The sequence below is a fragment of the Hippichthys cyanospilos genome, chromosome 2 (genome assembly GCF_059441005.1).
Source record: "Hippichthys cyanospilos isolate Australia breed blue-spotted pipefish chromosome 2, RoL_Hcya_1.0, whole genome shotgun sequence".
NCBI lineage: Eukaryota > Metazoa > Chordata > Actinopteri > Syngnathiformes > Syngnathidae > Hippichthys > Hippichthys cyanospilos.
In genome coordinates, this window is record NC_142370.1 from 18,668,438 (window position 1) to 18,685,050 (window position 16,613).

The window sequence follows — 16,613 nt, forward strand, 5'->3', positions numbered from 1 at the left end:
TCGCTTCTGAGTAGCTACTTGGGCGCGTGCTTTGACAGCTGTGTCCTTAACCCATGGTGGCAAATATAACTAGTGTTACAAAATGCCTTTCCCTCTGTCAGCATCCACTGTGGGGTTTGTTGACAGACCCAACATGCAAGTAAATAAACTGAAATATTCAAGGAAGCTGAAAAAAATATATATGTTTGAAGTATTCAGTTTGGACACAAAGAAACCTTGAGTAACAGTAGCCATTCAGTAACTAGAGTGTTGAACAAAAAGCACACACATGCGTATACATACATATACACATATATATATATATATATATATATATATATATATATATATATATATATATATATATATATATATATATATATATATATATATATATATATGTGCATGTGTGTGTGTGTGTGTGTGTACAGTGGACCCTCCCGTGTTACAGTGTCTCTGTCTTATGTTTTTTTTTCATGTTGTGATGTAGAATACTGTGTTTCTTCTTCTTCCCCTCTTCATGGTATTTTCCCCGTTTTGCTGCAAAAACAACTGTCATGACCCTAGGAGTTTGGCTGTGTTTGTGTTTTTTTGTCTCTATCTGCTGACGTTTTTAGGTCATTACACTTATTTTCAGTTGCTGTCACATTTGCCTCTCTGCAACGAGTCACTACAATGCTGGTCTGCTATTGGTCGGCCTCACTCGTTTTAAAATGGCGTAACGGTAACGCTTTGCTCGATTGTGAGTGGTTACAAAACAGTATTTACAGTGCATTTTACTGCTTAATTCAAAGTTGAAAACAGATTGCAAAAACCAACAACCCAAAGGTTGTTGGTTGAGCATCACAGGGTCCATGCTGGACTACCTACAGGTGTCTAACCCAGCAAGCAGGTTGGTAGATGATGCAGTCAACATGATGCTGCACATTGTTCTAGAACACTCTTGATGGTACAGGGATCTAAATTAGAATCTGGTAAGTAGATTTCTGCTCTGCGTTTTCAGCAGAGAATTTAATATCGGAGTATTTCCTACGCTTGACTCAAGATGTATTGTTAGTATTACTTTAACGTCCGCAGACCCAGCCTATTCGCTGTTATCATTTTGTCTCCGCGAGACAGCAGCGTTACTGGAATCCCACTCAAACACATAACACATCATTGGAAATGCCAGGATGCCCTCTACCGAACACACTGGGAAAAAGTGTAGCTCAAACAAGTCAAAAGATACAGTCAAAAACAAATGCCCACTACACGAATGGACACGAATGACTGGGTCTCAGGAGGATCTGTCGTGGGCCGCTAAAATGTAGATGATGGGCCACAGATGGCCCCCTGGCCGAAGTTTGGACACCACTAGTGTAATAATTGAGGCTGCTGAGGAAGCACGGCTTGCTACAGGAGCTATTGAGGCAGTTGAGTAGAGCAGTCAATTTAGCGCTGATTTGGCGCTGCTATAAAGAAAGACTAAATTGGACTGCAACAAACAGTTGGTAGCCACTACCCACTGTTGTGCCCTTGCACTCTGAAAGAACTAAGTCAAGGGCGGGTAAAATTCTTCTGGACTCCCCCAACCCCTGGCAGCATTTGCAGAGTCCTTCACGCGTTATCAAACAAAGCACAACAAAACCAGCAGACATTCCAACTGCTTCTTTTCTCTTGCCATTAACCTCGTTGACTCCTAAGTTCACAATGCCACTTGGTCACGTAATACAGCTCTCTAATACAACTGTTACGCATTCATTATGGTAACACTGTCCCTCTGCATTATTTATAGCACTCAATCCTGGTGGCCAGGGTTTTTCTGGATATTTTTGTATGTCTTGTTTCTTTCTACAAGACACCTGATTCAAAAGATCAGGCTGCACAAGGTGGATAACAACCGTGATCATTTGAATGAGAAGATATTCATCCAGGATAAGGGCTTTCAAGGATCATGATTGAAAACCTCTGATTTGGAGAGACCAACCAATTTGAAATTTGCAGGGTTCAGAGCGATACTATATTGGGGGGCTAACAAAATGCTAATACCAGATACGCGTATCGGCCAACAACAAACCAATTCAAATATCAACCCAACGGTTGAGCTCTCACAATATACATATTCTTATCTTATTAATTAATAAATGTGGTAAATCAGAATTAGGGCCCGGCCAATATCCATATTTTTAGACCTACGCTGATGTCAGTTTTTGACATAAATAATACCAATTACCAAGTGATTGGCCAATTAACCCATTACATTCTAATGTGTGTCAATTAAACAGAGTCTTTCAAATGTTTGCTAACCAACTTAGTACGTATCCCCCATTAATAGTCAACTAAAAAAAAATATATATATATATATATATATATATATATATATATATATATATATATATATATATATATATATATATAGTTGGTTCTTAGAATGCTAGAATGCCATATGGCAGGGGTGTCCAAAGTGCATGAATGCTTGAATGCCATATGGAAGGGGTGTCCTGCATGCATGTAGGACAGCGGACCCTCGAAGACCGACTTTGGACACCCCTGCCATATGGGTTTGTGTTCCCAGTAGTTCAATACGCGTGTGATATTTAACAAATGTATTCATTTAATTCATGTCACATGATTTATTTTTATTTAACATTCATAAATCTTGATTTGCTTTGTGTGACAGGTCCATGAAATGACCTATAATAAATAATAACACCAGCGTTATTTGTGTGCAACTCCCTTAAATGGTTATAGAGTCTGTATCAAGGCTAAAAAAGCTAAAACAATTTGCAAATTTCGGCCATTTGTCTGATCACGTTTGTTTTGGAGAATCACTGCTCTCTTGCACACTGTGTTAACAACTTTTTACACGTATATGATCTACATGTATAAATGGATTTTGCCACAGTTTTGCTTGTTAGAGTCCTAGTTTCTTCAGAACTGTTAACTTCAAGCTTGAATGCAGCTGGCAGGGGGCTGGAGCTCTTGATGTGCTCACTGTTACTGTTGAACTGAAAATGAACAATTTTTGAATTGCCTGAGTGCGGAAACAGAAGACAGGCAACATCAAAGTTCCCCATCAAAGCGCTCCATTTGACCCACATCTAATCGCATCGGTTGGAGAGAGCACTCGCCGCCAGGTCAGCTCAATTTAACTCTGGTTGCTGCGTTAAAACTATGGCCTACTGAGTATGGCGCTGCCGCCGCCTGAGATCTTTTGATGACAATGCCTAACAAGCAAGACCACTCACATGTTCCCATGGAGGAACTCCCTAAAGCAGCATTATCAAGGGTGATGAAACCGACTACTTGTGCTGACATGAATTTAAAAAAAATACGCTTCTTGAAAACTACAATCTGCACCCTAGATTCAAAAATGTATTGGGCGATTAAACCTGCTCAGCAGAACTGTGGCTGCATTGTGCCTGGGCCCCCACCAGTGCAGAGAAGCCTACACCAAAGACAAAGACTTGATTGAGCGATGAAGCTGACCTGGCCTTTAAAACCCAGCCACATTGGGCTTGTCCTTCAACCCCCAAGGCAGAGCCGACGGCACAGTCTCAGAACCAAATGAGACAAGAGGATGGAAGGCAGCTTTCCATTCAAAATCATTTTGAAGAACTTATTCTTTTATACACACCTTCATAGTAAAGGTAAATATTTTTTCGTGACTTTTATGGGGTTTTTTTGTCCATTAAAAACACCCTAAGGTTGTCCCCTGGTTGTGTTTGGGAAAGTAAACATGTTTAAAATACAAACACTCTCATTAGCAAATAGATAGGACATTTTAATATTTAGTGCTGTAAATCAATTTGTGTTTCGGCTTTAAGGATAGGGATTTGAGAAGTACAGAATGGATGATCCCACATAACATGCCGTTAATTGAAGAGTCACTGTTATTCTCAGTTTTCATGCATGCTATTGCATCACCATGATTCTGTGTCAATAATAGTGCTGTTGAGATTTAAAAAAAAAAGTCAGATTAATATATATATATATATATATATATATATATATACATATATATATATATATATATATATACATATATATATATATATATATATATATATATATATATTATATTTAATAATATATATATATATATATATTAATCTGACTTTTTTTTTTAAATCTCAACAGCACTATTATGTGAGATTAACTAAGATCTGTAAGATCAAGTCTTTCTTCTACCCTCCGACCCACAATGGGAGCTTAGCGGTTTATGTCAAACACAATTACAGTCAATCAGTGTCGACTCTAGAGTTGACTTTTGTTTTTCAACCCCCAACACCTCAAGCACAAGAAGCCTAACACATCAAATTTGACAAAGAGGTCACGTGGGACCCTCTTCCCGTTGGCTCACCACCCATTAGAGGGGCCATACGGGTCGGGTGCAGTGTGAGCTGGAAGGTCCAACTGCATAAGCTAGCTCTTGAGACATAGAATATCATCTCTCGTGCAAGGAAGGAGCCTGTGGAGGAGCCCCTGAGGACAACCCACAGCACACCGGAGAGACTATGCCTCTCACCTGGCCTGGCAACAAGGAGCTGGACAAAGTGGCTGTGGAGAGGGAAGTCTTAGCTTCACTGCTCAAGATGCTGACCCCGTGATCCAAACCCGGATAAAGCATTAGCTAATGGATGGATGGATAATAAAGTTAGATTCAAATGAAATTAACACAATTAAAAGAATGATTTAACGATGACTGTAATTAAGTGGTTGCAATGAACCTATTTTCACATCCCTAGACAATAAATGGTGCAAATCTATAATACTGTGTAAAGAAATGGCACTGCATAGTAAATGGTTATCCTGTGAAATTTGCATGTTCTACCCACTGGGGTGGATTTCATCCAGGCACTCAGGCTTCCTTACAAAAAACATTTAAAATAGTTTAGTAGAAGACTTGAAATTGCTCACGTTTGAAGAGTTCATAAGTATGAATGTACAGTATATTAGTATATCCTGATAGGAATGTGAATAATGACAATAGAAAATATGTTGAATAGCACTTTCTTTAGTATTTCCCATGTACTGTATTAGTTCTTAAGCACTTGCATGAGCAAGATACAACTTAAAATGCACAACTCTGAAAAAAACGTTGTCAAAAATCTCACGAGGTGAGAAATATTTGATGTTATTGTGCCGAGACCCGGATTGGGCTTGCTCAAAGTGACCGACTTTTTTCTATATGAGATTTCTCCTTTTATTTCTCACTTTGGGCTTTATTTTTTCCTAGTTGGTCAATCTGAGTGTGTTATAGAAGAACCACAAGCTGACACTTGTCTGTGAGAAATGTCACATTGTACTGTGAGATAGCTTTTTTATACGAGCAGTATTGGATTTTAAAAAGTGGTTTTAGTGTTTAGTGACTCTCCTATATGACGTGCAATTATGTATTCCCACAAAGAAGACGTTTGTGCTGTCATCCAACCGTCAGTAGCACTCTACAGAACATGCCCATCGTTTTTCCACTGACATCGAAAAGCACTGTGAGACACTGGAAAAACATAGTTGCTCAACACAATCATGACAAGTTGAAGATGAGTCTTGGAATGTTTTTCCGAGCATGCCTTTAGAAACGTGCATAATTAAGCAGAGCAGATAGAAGGAGAGACTGTCTTAGGATATCACACAAAAAGTACAACTGGAGGACTTACTGGAGGCTGGCTCAGCTGCGCTCTTTATGTTCACCACATAGGAAGAGTCCAACCAGTACTCTATAGCAAGCGATGCGAGGTGAGAAGCAAAGGAGCAAGAAACACGGGGAGAAAATGTGGCACACAAAAAAAGGAACCAATATTTCAATGGACATACAACAAAAGTGACATCATGAGAAGAACGGCAGGGACAGGGGAGGTACAATATCAGAAGAGTTCGATAGCAAAAGACTGAAAGTGAGCAGAAAAACAGAAAGTTGTCATTACAAATAATGGTGATACACAGAGAAAGGTACCAAGGCTAAAATACATGAAATCCAATACTGTATTTCATGTAAACATTTAGCGCATGTAGAAATATGGCAGGCAAAAGTATACTTTTGACAAAGGGTCAGGTTTACTGTACAGTAACTAAAATGTATAAGTGTCTTGGTTACAATACAATGAGTGACTGTATTTTTCAGACAATCACTCAGAATTATTTCACTTCAGCTGGTCATGCGATTTATAATCAGCTGCGGCATACTGTATTTATTAGAAGTAGAGGCTGGACCGGCACACAAAATGTTAAAATGCACTGTTCTAAATAATGCAAGGCGGTGTTTGAAGACAATTTATTTGTTGAGAACTGAAAATACTCATTTGTTGCATTTGCAGCATTAGGAGGTTGTATTTGTTGGACTGAAAATCAATTTCAATCAAAACAGGATTGTAAAAATGCTAAGATTTTTTGTTTCGTATACAGCAATACTGTACTTTCTCTTAGCCTGACGTTGATGTGTGTAAAACGGTGTCTGGTGGAGCGGTGGCAACAAACCTTTACTGGTTTGACATTTGACCTCAGCATGGAAAAGACCCTTCCATGCTGAGGCCTAATGTCAAACCAGGTCAAAAGAACAATTCTATTCTTAGTCTGGAACTTAGACTAAGATCGTAAAGCGTCATCAGGTGGAGAACGGATGCTCGGCGCTTGGAATGAGTTGATGAGTGAGCTAACTCTATCTGGCAGCAAATGGGGATGTCCGATGACATCAAGCATGGAGGACGCGAGGCCCTAAGGGAAGACAACACTTTGTTCCGACAGAACAAAGAGGAAATTCTACAACCCGACTCGCACCCTGCCCGCTGATCACATTTTTCTTGTCTGAGAAGCAGCCGCACTGATACTGGGAGGAGCTGCTTCCTGTTTTGCCTCGCTGCATGGAAATAACCACCCAGCTGGACTACAACCATCACTTTGCAAAAAGTTAAGCCCTACTTGTCCCGGGTCCCTTCTGATTTATGATGACTCATTTTCCACCACTTTGGACGGAGCTATAGCTTATGGCATGAAATGTCATGACGATGAGGTCGCGGCAAGACAGCTTTATAAAGGGATACTTTGTGAAAAAGTTTACCCGTCAAATCCAACCCAGATTTTGTATGAATCCACAATATAAACTGTATTGCACAACGGGCGCTTTGCTTCACAATGAAGTGATTGTTGTGCATCCGGCTGTTTTAAAGTTAAAGGTGGCTTCTGTTACATCTGCACAGTGCCATCCAGGAGAAGGTTTTTGTACATTTCTATTTGCCCTGGTCAGTTTTCATCTGAATATTGGCTGGTGTTTACTGGGCTAAAAAATATGTCAACTTAACTCAGGGTTAAATAAAGCCAAGAAGAATTTGATACAAAACTTGCCCTTCTCTATTTGAAGACTACAATGCTTAGCCAAACTAATGACACCCGAAAGGCTGTCAGCTGTTTTCAAGGTTGAAGCTTTGGTCTGATCCTATTCAGTATGGTCATAAGTCCAGATGGCTTCACATTACCCACATATTACTCTTTGCCACAGTTTTAGTCTTATTATGGTCATTGAATGAGTCAGTCCTACTTGAAACAAAGGGGTCCATGTCATTAGAGAAACAAAGAAAGGTAACTGGAATCAGTCATTGTGCAAAGGCAGGAAGGAATATCCCACCCCCGAGTCCGTGGTCAGATCATTGTCTTGTTTACCCGCCTGCCTGTCTGTATAGTTCTTGCTGTCCTGTTTTTCCCGTGTCCTGTTTTTGCCTGCCCTTTTTTGTTAATTAAATATGTCCTCCTGCACTTACTTCCTGCCTCTGTGCTTCCCAGCAAATGAGTCCGCGATCCCCGCATCCACGCCGTCCCCTGACAATACAGTATGTCTTGCCTGCCATCATTTTACACCCTGCAGTTACTGCTTGCAGATGAAAAGTCCACTGGTTAAGACTGGCCCGACTTCTGACCCCTGCCTGTCTAGCAAATACCTCTGACACTGATGTTGATTGGTTCAATTTGCTGTTTATAATTTAAATAGATTAATGGACTGCTCCCTATAATCTGTGGCCAATGGAGGATAAGACCTTGTATGCGGATCTACCCTGTATGCCAGGCGACCAGTCCATCCAGCCCTGTCTGTGTCAGATACTGTCAGAGGAGATATAGCCTTGTTCAATGAAATACGTAATCTCTGTCCTTAGGAGGAGCGGTGCGGGTCAGTTCTCCTAGGCAACGCAATTGTGTTTGGAACAATAGTGTTTTATCATTGGGTTTAGTGCCATCATGTGATCCTTCTGTAAGAGGCATCGACATACATGCATGTTACAAAATCTAACCAAGTGTTAGGCAAACAGGAGCGTGGCATTCTAACTGTAACACGTGACTTGTTCTGCTGCAACAAACAAAACAAAATTATCGGATTATGAAGTTAAGTCTCTGCTGTACTTGCTTTCATGAGCCCCATGAGAGCCCACGGCGGCCAACCTAACACAGAGCTTGAAAAAAAAAAACACAGCTGCCAATGCTCATCCCTCTGCATAACGACCCAGCGGGCATACAGCAAACTCATATTTCGACAACTGTAACTGGAAAACTATAAGTGTCGACAGTGTGTTGTCCCAAACATGGAATCATTAGCCTCTTACACGTTGACCATCCAAAGCCAGATTTTTTTCTCTACCTTTTTCCCTGCTAGACTGTTTCGGCCGAAGATGTCACAACCAGTGTGAATGATATTACTGTTTAGGGGTAGTAATTTATTGAAAGGTAAAGTGTAACTTGCAGAACCTGTGAGGAATGTATGAATGACAACTGGGTAGTAACAACAAATGCGTCCAATTATCAAGTATCGGTGGCCTCAAGAACCTCATAAATCTTGACTGCACGCTAATATTTCAGTCCTCATTTCTTCAACATTGACCCCATTGATCAAACAGCATCGTAGTTCTTTGTTTTGTGATTGTCAATGCCCTAGAGTTGTAATCCATGAATCAGCAACTACCCGATTGACAAATTAATTTATTTTTCATAATCAATTATTCATTGAGAAACATTAACTCGTCCATATGCTCAAAGTCTCTACATTTCATCTGGTGATACAGTATAGTCAAATACCTTTAGGCCTGTTTATAAGCAGAATATTTCTTGTTGAATCATATTAAGACATTTGCAAGCATCTGCTTTTACTTTGGAAAACAATGATCAAACCTATAACAAAATCATATAAAAAAGGAAAAAAAGAACAGTTTGCATTTTTTTCTCGATAAAAGGATGTAAGTTATGACATTTTCAAAAATCGGATTCATCAATTAACTAACAAAGTAATCGACACGTGAGTCAATTATAAAAATAAAATAAAAACTGAAGTGCAGCCCTACAATGACTGTTTGAAAAGATCATGAAATGGGTTCATGTTTGAGTACCTTTAGTGACTTCCAATGTCATTTGGAAAACATCAGTGGATAATGCACACACATCCATTGTTTTATGTTGCTCATGTTAACAACATGTAACATTTATTTTGGATGGATGAAATTTGTTGTCCTGTAATTTTTTTTAATTTTTTTTTTTGGGGGGGGTTGCATTGACAACAGACAACTTTTGGAATAATTTATCCGTATGTCTTGTTAATTTGCGTGATTCAAGTTCATTCATTCTGGCGAGACCGAAGTCTGGGATGTGGCCACCCCTGAAATGCATAACCGTTCATGGGCACCAAAAGGATGTTCAACAGGCTTTGGGGCCCAGCAGGATCACCAGCTTTAACTACTGCAATATGCTTCTGGTGAGAAAAATATGTCTGAAAGACATCTCCAATGATGAGGCACTGCTTCTATTCCCTTGGAAATTAATGTTGTAACTTGCACGCAAATGAAAACATCAGAGGGAGGAGCACAACCCAAGCAGACCCGCACCCTGTTATGAATGGTAATCTTTGTTTCATTGGTTTGATGAAGTAGCTGACATATTGGGTGCAGCGGGAATCGGCCATGAAGCGAAAGAGAGAGAAAAAAAAATCCCTCACAAGACAGAACACATATTGTCTAAGAGCAAACTTTCGATCAGGGTGAAGTGGTCAAAATGAGACTTTTTAAGGGACATTGTAAGTCCACCTCTGTGTTTCTGGAAATACTCCAAAGTGTGGTAAAAGAACAACAGTAGCAAAACAAAAATAAACATATCATCATATCAACGTGCACTCCAGATGGTCACCCATTTCAGGGATGGATGGAATTGGGAATTCCACACCACACAACAGCAAATAAGGTCCAATGAGAGCAACAGTGTCACCATACTCTTACATGAATGCTGTAGAAAGGAAGTCTTGAGCCTGAGCTGCCAACAGGACAGAGACACTCAAAGCTTTGAGCATTCACCACAGGAAAACCTATTTCCTTCCTACCAATCTCCTCAATTCTATACATGGCATTCGCCTGCTTCATCCAAATCAGAGCATAGCGGTCATCAAACGTGGACAAAGATAAGTGTTCAATAAGATGCGGTTTTATAAAAATAGGAGGTGAGCTGTGCAGGGCTAATGGATTGGATTGAAGGTACAGTAATGGATTTGTCTTCTTGGAATTCAGTGTGTTAATAACGCATAAAAAAAAAATACAAAGGGGTTGCCATAGTGCAATACAGGCACTCTATACGGTCAATGCAGCATTTTTAGTCTGCCTGCCTTTGTAGCACTAGTGCGCTGTGATCTGTACTGCTGGGTAAGAGGATGATGAAAGAAGAGATGTTTATGTCTCCGAGACAAAGCTAAAGGGTCATGTTATGACCTGAGTGGCGGCTTGAAGCAGGATGCGAGCGCGTCATGGCAGACATGCACAGATAATGTGAGCGATCCCGCACACACAACATGGGAGTTTCTGGTCTCTTACTTGTGCTTTGTGAAACTGGAGGCCATGTTGCACTTCCATCATCCTCACCACTGGGCAGATCTATTGAGAGAGACACAATAGAATTACTCTATTTTTTTAAGGCACAAACCTGTCATCAGGCGCAATCCCAACGAACAAGTGTACCTTTTGTCATTTCAATATAAATGAGATATATATCTATATATGCATATATAAATATATGCATTAGAGGACATAACAGGAAATAAACCAGTTCAACAAATAAGTCAGTTTTTATTCAAATTCACCTGATTACAAGGAACACTTTTGAGAAAATAAAGGCTTTGTTAAATACACTTTATAATTAGAAAATATACCACAGTACATGCAAACAAATAGCTTTTTTTTTTACCTTATCATTGTTAGCATTGTGCATCTCTCCCCAAAAGAAGGTTTAATACGGTTTTCAACACATGGGGTGGAAAACTGTTCAAGGACGGTTTGGTTTGACAGTGTAACGATTTGATTTTGTTCTATGGTGACCCTGATACAGCTCAGTTCGACAGGGTATGAAGAAATGACCTTTCAGTTGCCATTTAAATATCGTGATGCTTGTTCAAATCTGTACCCAAATTCAAATTGTCATATGTAATAAATGACATTACATTACATTGAGATATTGTAAGCATTTTCTTGGTACCAATCCCTTTTGTATTACAGTCAATTGAAAAATGTCTTTTTTTTGTCTTTTGTTGATTTCAGTTTTAATATGAATTTAGTTTCAAGTTTTTCTTATTTTCTTGTTTTCAGTGCCTGCTCAGTTAAGCTTTATTTTGTTCACCTGTGCTTGTCAACCCTTTTGTAATTTCAGGAATTAGTTTTTGCAAAGCCTACCTCAAGGAAAGAGAAAACATTTAATGCCCCCCCCGCCCCATACACACACACACACACACACACACACACACACACACACACACACACACACACAACGCTGACCATAAATACGTACGGTATACCTAAAGCGGCATCCTTTTTAATGTTGACAAAGGAAAAAGCAATATAATAAAACCTTTCAACATCTGTTAACTGCTTTTTACAGAAATTAAACAGGTTAAAGGTTTGTCTAAGCAGAAAAAAAAACAAGTACTGTACATAAATGTGCCTGGGAAAAAAAAACGCCAATCTTATTTTAGCAGAATTACACTTCATGTGGCAAAAACAAATCATTTTCCTTTATTTTCCCTTATTGTTATCTTTAAATGTCATTTTGTACGATAGCATTCTTCCCCTTTTCCCTTGTATCTGAGTCCTGCTCAGTGCCAATCAGTGACAATAGTTGAACAAAATAGTATTCTTGACTTCTTATTTCAAAACTACTTTTCCATCATTTTTTTTATGTACAGCATAGGTAATATGAGGAGGTGACTAAACTTTATATATGGTGTCGTACCTCAAAATTTGATGAAGTTACAGAACTTTGCAAGTTGTGGAAATCCCTAGTTTTGAGAAAAACGCATATAAAGTTTTTGGCGTACCACCGGTTAAAAACATCCTCTGAAATTTGAACACTTTAAAATAAGAGGAAATGAACATGTCAACAGATGAGATTGGCAAAAATGCTTCTTTGGCATCAAACCCAAAACATTTTTTCCCTTAAGTTTACAATTAATTCCTGAGGTGTCATCTGCCAAAGTTTACTTGTTTTACTTTTGCTACCTGTGTGTGTGTGTGTGTGTGTGTGTTTTGGTCAAATTATTGCAATGAGAAATTTGATTCAAGATCTGTGTCAATTAAAACATGGTTTGACATTTGGGGTGGGCTACTGGTAACCAGAAAGTTTTATCATGGATATTATATCTAAAATTCATTTGGCTACATAGATAAATTCAATTTTTATGACAATTTAGTGGTTGATCACAGTTTTGTTTTGATTTTTTTTCTCAATAAATCGCAAGAGAGCATTGCAGGGAGTTTTTCCAAGTAGCTGCTTACACTAATGCCCAGAGAGACAGGATTTTTTTTTTTGATCAGGTTTCGCATTTCATTCCTCATATTGGATATACACTTCATCCCAAATAAGCAAGCATAAAAGTAGGTGGTGGTCATCAACAGTTGTTAAACGTCAGAAGTGATGACGCTAGGAGTGATTAAAACACTATTCATTCACTTTATTATTACAATACATAATTAGAGTATACGATTGTTAAATGGCAGCTCAAAACTGACCTTGTATTGTTAAAAAAAAAAAAAGAAAACTGTATTCGAACGACTCGCTGTTCTCTCGATGGTCAGAGGCACTAGTCTCATTGTAAACAAAGGAACACTGTCATAACAAAACTTGCTTTGATACTTTAAATTAAAAGTTGACTCGTACAAGACTCGTTGACTCGTATAAGAAAGAGACTCTGGAACTGAAGATGAATTACATTCGGCTTATTCGCCGATGGTCGGATGACATGGTGATCTGCTTCAAGGTAAGGAAGCAAAAAGAGTAAGCGACAGATGTGATAATCCAAGGCTGAGGAAAATAAAATATGCTTCATCCTTTTCAAATGAAAACGAAATAGGGTTTAAGGAGCTCTTCAGTTTTACGACAAGCAGAAAAAGCAAAACATAATGGCTGATTGTGGTCTTGCCCACCTCCAGAAGCTTCATCCGCAACAAAGTCCTCATCGTCGCCCAGTAAGCTCGGCGCTGCCTGGGCATCCTTCTGCTGCTCCACCAAGTCATCTGGCAGGGGGACCTCTCCCCACACCTTGGAGGCCTGCGTCACCTGAAGCAAACATAGAAAGATTTATAGAGGTTGAAGTCTTCACGGAGCTGGGTTACACCCAGTGATATGCATGGACCCTGGAAGGGTGGAGGAAAAACAAAGGCCGCGGCAGGAAACAAAGCAGTGACATGTTTACTTTCAACATTTATTATCTCTTTGAGGGCTTTTCAAGAGTTTACACGCAATTTAAAGTTCATGACCCTGTACTGTATTTTTTTGTCTTTTTTTTTTTGCAGTATACTGGAAATACATGATCAAACATATGGCTGAGGAAAGGATCGGAGAGCTTGGCTCAAATCGGTGCAAACCGTCCTTTGACCCCCACCCCCCTTCAGGTGAACATAACTTAAATACCAACCAGCCGCTCACCCAAAAATAAGGAAGACAATCCAGAGTTCAGCTTGCTTTAGCTGTCCTTTAAAAATTAAACAGACAGGTATATATATATTTTTTTCCATATAAACACTATCACCTGAGCATTTACGAAAGACTGGCTGTGGGTGGCTGAGCACTGAAAAGAAACTTCTCCGAACATTGCAGTAAACCTTGCCAAAGTCAATGAATAAAAGCCTCTTTCTTGTATCTATCAGATGTATCAACAAGATTTCCGTGAGGAGACTCAAAGTGAGCCAGACGTTTTAGTATCTGATCATCTAGATGGAGCTCGCCCCTCTTGAGTGCCTTTATTTTTTCAGAACCGCTCAAAAGCAGGCTTAGAAGTTTAGATACGAGCCTGGCAGGATGACACCGTTGGTATTTACAGCTGCCATGGCCCGCCAGTTCCTATTTCCACCCAACTCTGTCATGCTACTTTTCCCCTTTAAATGGCTCCAGATAATAAATAACTAGATCTATCCCCCCCAAATCCTCTCTCTCCTGGCTGAACACCCTTACAAAAACAACCCCGTGCCATTTTCAAAAGAAAAGCGCTGACAAAACAAATTCCTTTCAGTGGTGCCAACCAGTCAACCATCAGTATGATCTTCTCTTGCAACCGGTTCCTTTGGGCTCGGATATGATCTGGACGAAAACCTCTATAAATGTGCGAACAAGCCAATGATTCTCCTGATATTTGCACCAGCAAATATAGATGCAGAACAAAAACTGTGATTCTGGGTGAGATTTGTGTTTTACCATATAGACAGACAGCTCCAAAAACGGGCATTTGGATGCAGTGTTTGACATCATGGTCTCATGGACTTAAGAATCTAGTTACGGTCCTGAAGGACACCCAGTGCCCGTTTGTGTGTTTGTGAGTGTGTGTATGTATATATATATATATATATATATATATATATATATATATATATATATATATATATATATATATATATATATATATATATATATATATATACAGTACTCCTTACTTCTGAGAAGTGAGATCTAGTGAATGAGTTCTCCACATACAGCACCTGTCAAAATGTTGCACTACATTATTTAGTGTTTTTTTTAATTATGTTTTAAAAACTCAAGTGATGAAAACAAAAAAACAAATACTGTACAACCGGAAATGTTAAGATGATCAAAAAAGACATTTTTTGTCTGGATAACATCTGTGCACTCTTACTTATTTTCTCGGTCATCTTTGATGTGGATAGTGATTCATGACAGGAATGATTTCGACTCAGCAGCTGGACTTTGCAAACGATAATTGCTTGGATTTGTTTTAGCTCATTATGTGTTTGGGACTTTTTAAATTTGACGGTGTTTTCAAACTTTTGACTGCTCCAGACATAAAAAAAGTTGTTAAAACCTCCAATATCACATTGGCCAAATGACATCAAGCTGAATAAATATGGTACTCCATATGCACATGAGACAGACCAAATCTAAAGTTCTTCAAAACTTGATTTTTAAATTTGCAGCTGATGGCCTAATCGTGTGTCCACACCAACAAATAAGAGCTCCTGTCCTTGTTACTTGAAAACCAAAGCCTGCCAGACACAGCATGATAATCACTCTCCGGGGAACTTTGATTTTCCCAGTTGAGAATAAAGTTGCTGATGCAGTTGCAGAAGATGCCGTGGGAAACATTAAAGTCAATTTATGAAAGAGAATGAGCTTGTGACCATAGATGAAAACAATAAATAAACTTGAGTGTTCCTGCATGCAGGTAAAGCAGAAGCATCCATTTCTGCATGCCTTCTCGCTTTTATGTGCTTACTCCTTAAAACTGTGAACCTCTACTGAGAGTTGAAGTGGCAACACTCAATGAACATGAATGGAATGTGAGACGCTCGGCGCACACACGAGAACAGCCTGAGGTCCGCCATTCCCCCACCAGGCACCAGTGAGACCTGAGCTGCAGAAACTAAATACCCCTTTCTACTGTTGGGATGGTTAGGAGGTTTGCAATAAATTGGCATTCATCATGCTAAGTTTAAATACAGAGCGGACAAACAATGGCCAGTTGAATTATTTTTTTTTGTGACCTTTGAAAACTTGAGATGCTTATGGCATGGTTGAGCCCCAGGAATGGCTAGTGAACTGACAAACTGACACTCACTGCACTAAACCTTTAACCTGGGCCCCTGCTGAATAAAAGGACTGATGAGTGAGGTCCTGATGCTTTGCGCAGCTCTTTTGACATTTCTCCAGGGTTTAATCTAAAGTGACTGGACAGGGCGGAAATGGAAAGAAGTTCCTCATTCAACAAACCCTCCTCTTTGACAGGTGCAGGGATTGTCTTCCCAATAGATTCCGTGACGAACGGGATGGGCGAAGCAAGCAGGCTGGAAAAAAAAAGTGTGTGTGTGTGTGTGTGTGTGTGTGTGTGTGTGTGTGTGGGGGGGGGGTTACATATGAAGAATGGTGTTTTTTTGTCCTTCAGGGCTTTCTAATCTACCACACAACACATAAGGCAAGCCCGGCTGCAGCCTTCATTCTTTCTTCCTATAGACCAGTGGTTCTTAACCTTGTTGGAGGCACCGAACCCCATCAGTTTCATATGCTCATTCACCGAACCCTTCTTTAGTAAAAAATAAAATATGATTTTTTTATTTTTTTTTTTACTGGTGCACAAAATGAATTGTGCATTAATATCACCTTGTTCAAATAACAAAACCAACACAGTGCATGGTAGGAAATCTCAG

At 39.4% G+C, this 16,613-nt stretch overlaps 1 protein-coding gene across 1 annotated transcript in view; it reads right to left on the reverse strand.

Moving 5' to 3' along the window:
* hspg2 (heparan sulfate proteoglycan 2) overlaps window positions 1-16,613 on the reverse strand; it is a 95,057-nt gene that overhangs the window by 58,380 nt on the left and 20,064 nt on the right. The window contains exons 2-4 of the mRNA XM_088442005.1: window positions 13,386-13,518; window positions 10,788-10,847; window positions 5,619-5,678 (exon numbers count right to left, since the gene is read on the reverse strand). Coding sequence (XP_088298131.1) covers window positions 5,619-5,678; window positions 10,788-10,847; window positions 13,386-13,518 — 253 coding nt within the window. The remainder of the gene's footprint in view (window positions 1-5,618; window positions 5,679-10,787; window positions 10,848-13,385; window positions 13,519-16,613) is intronic.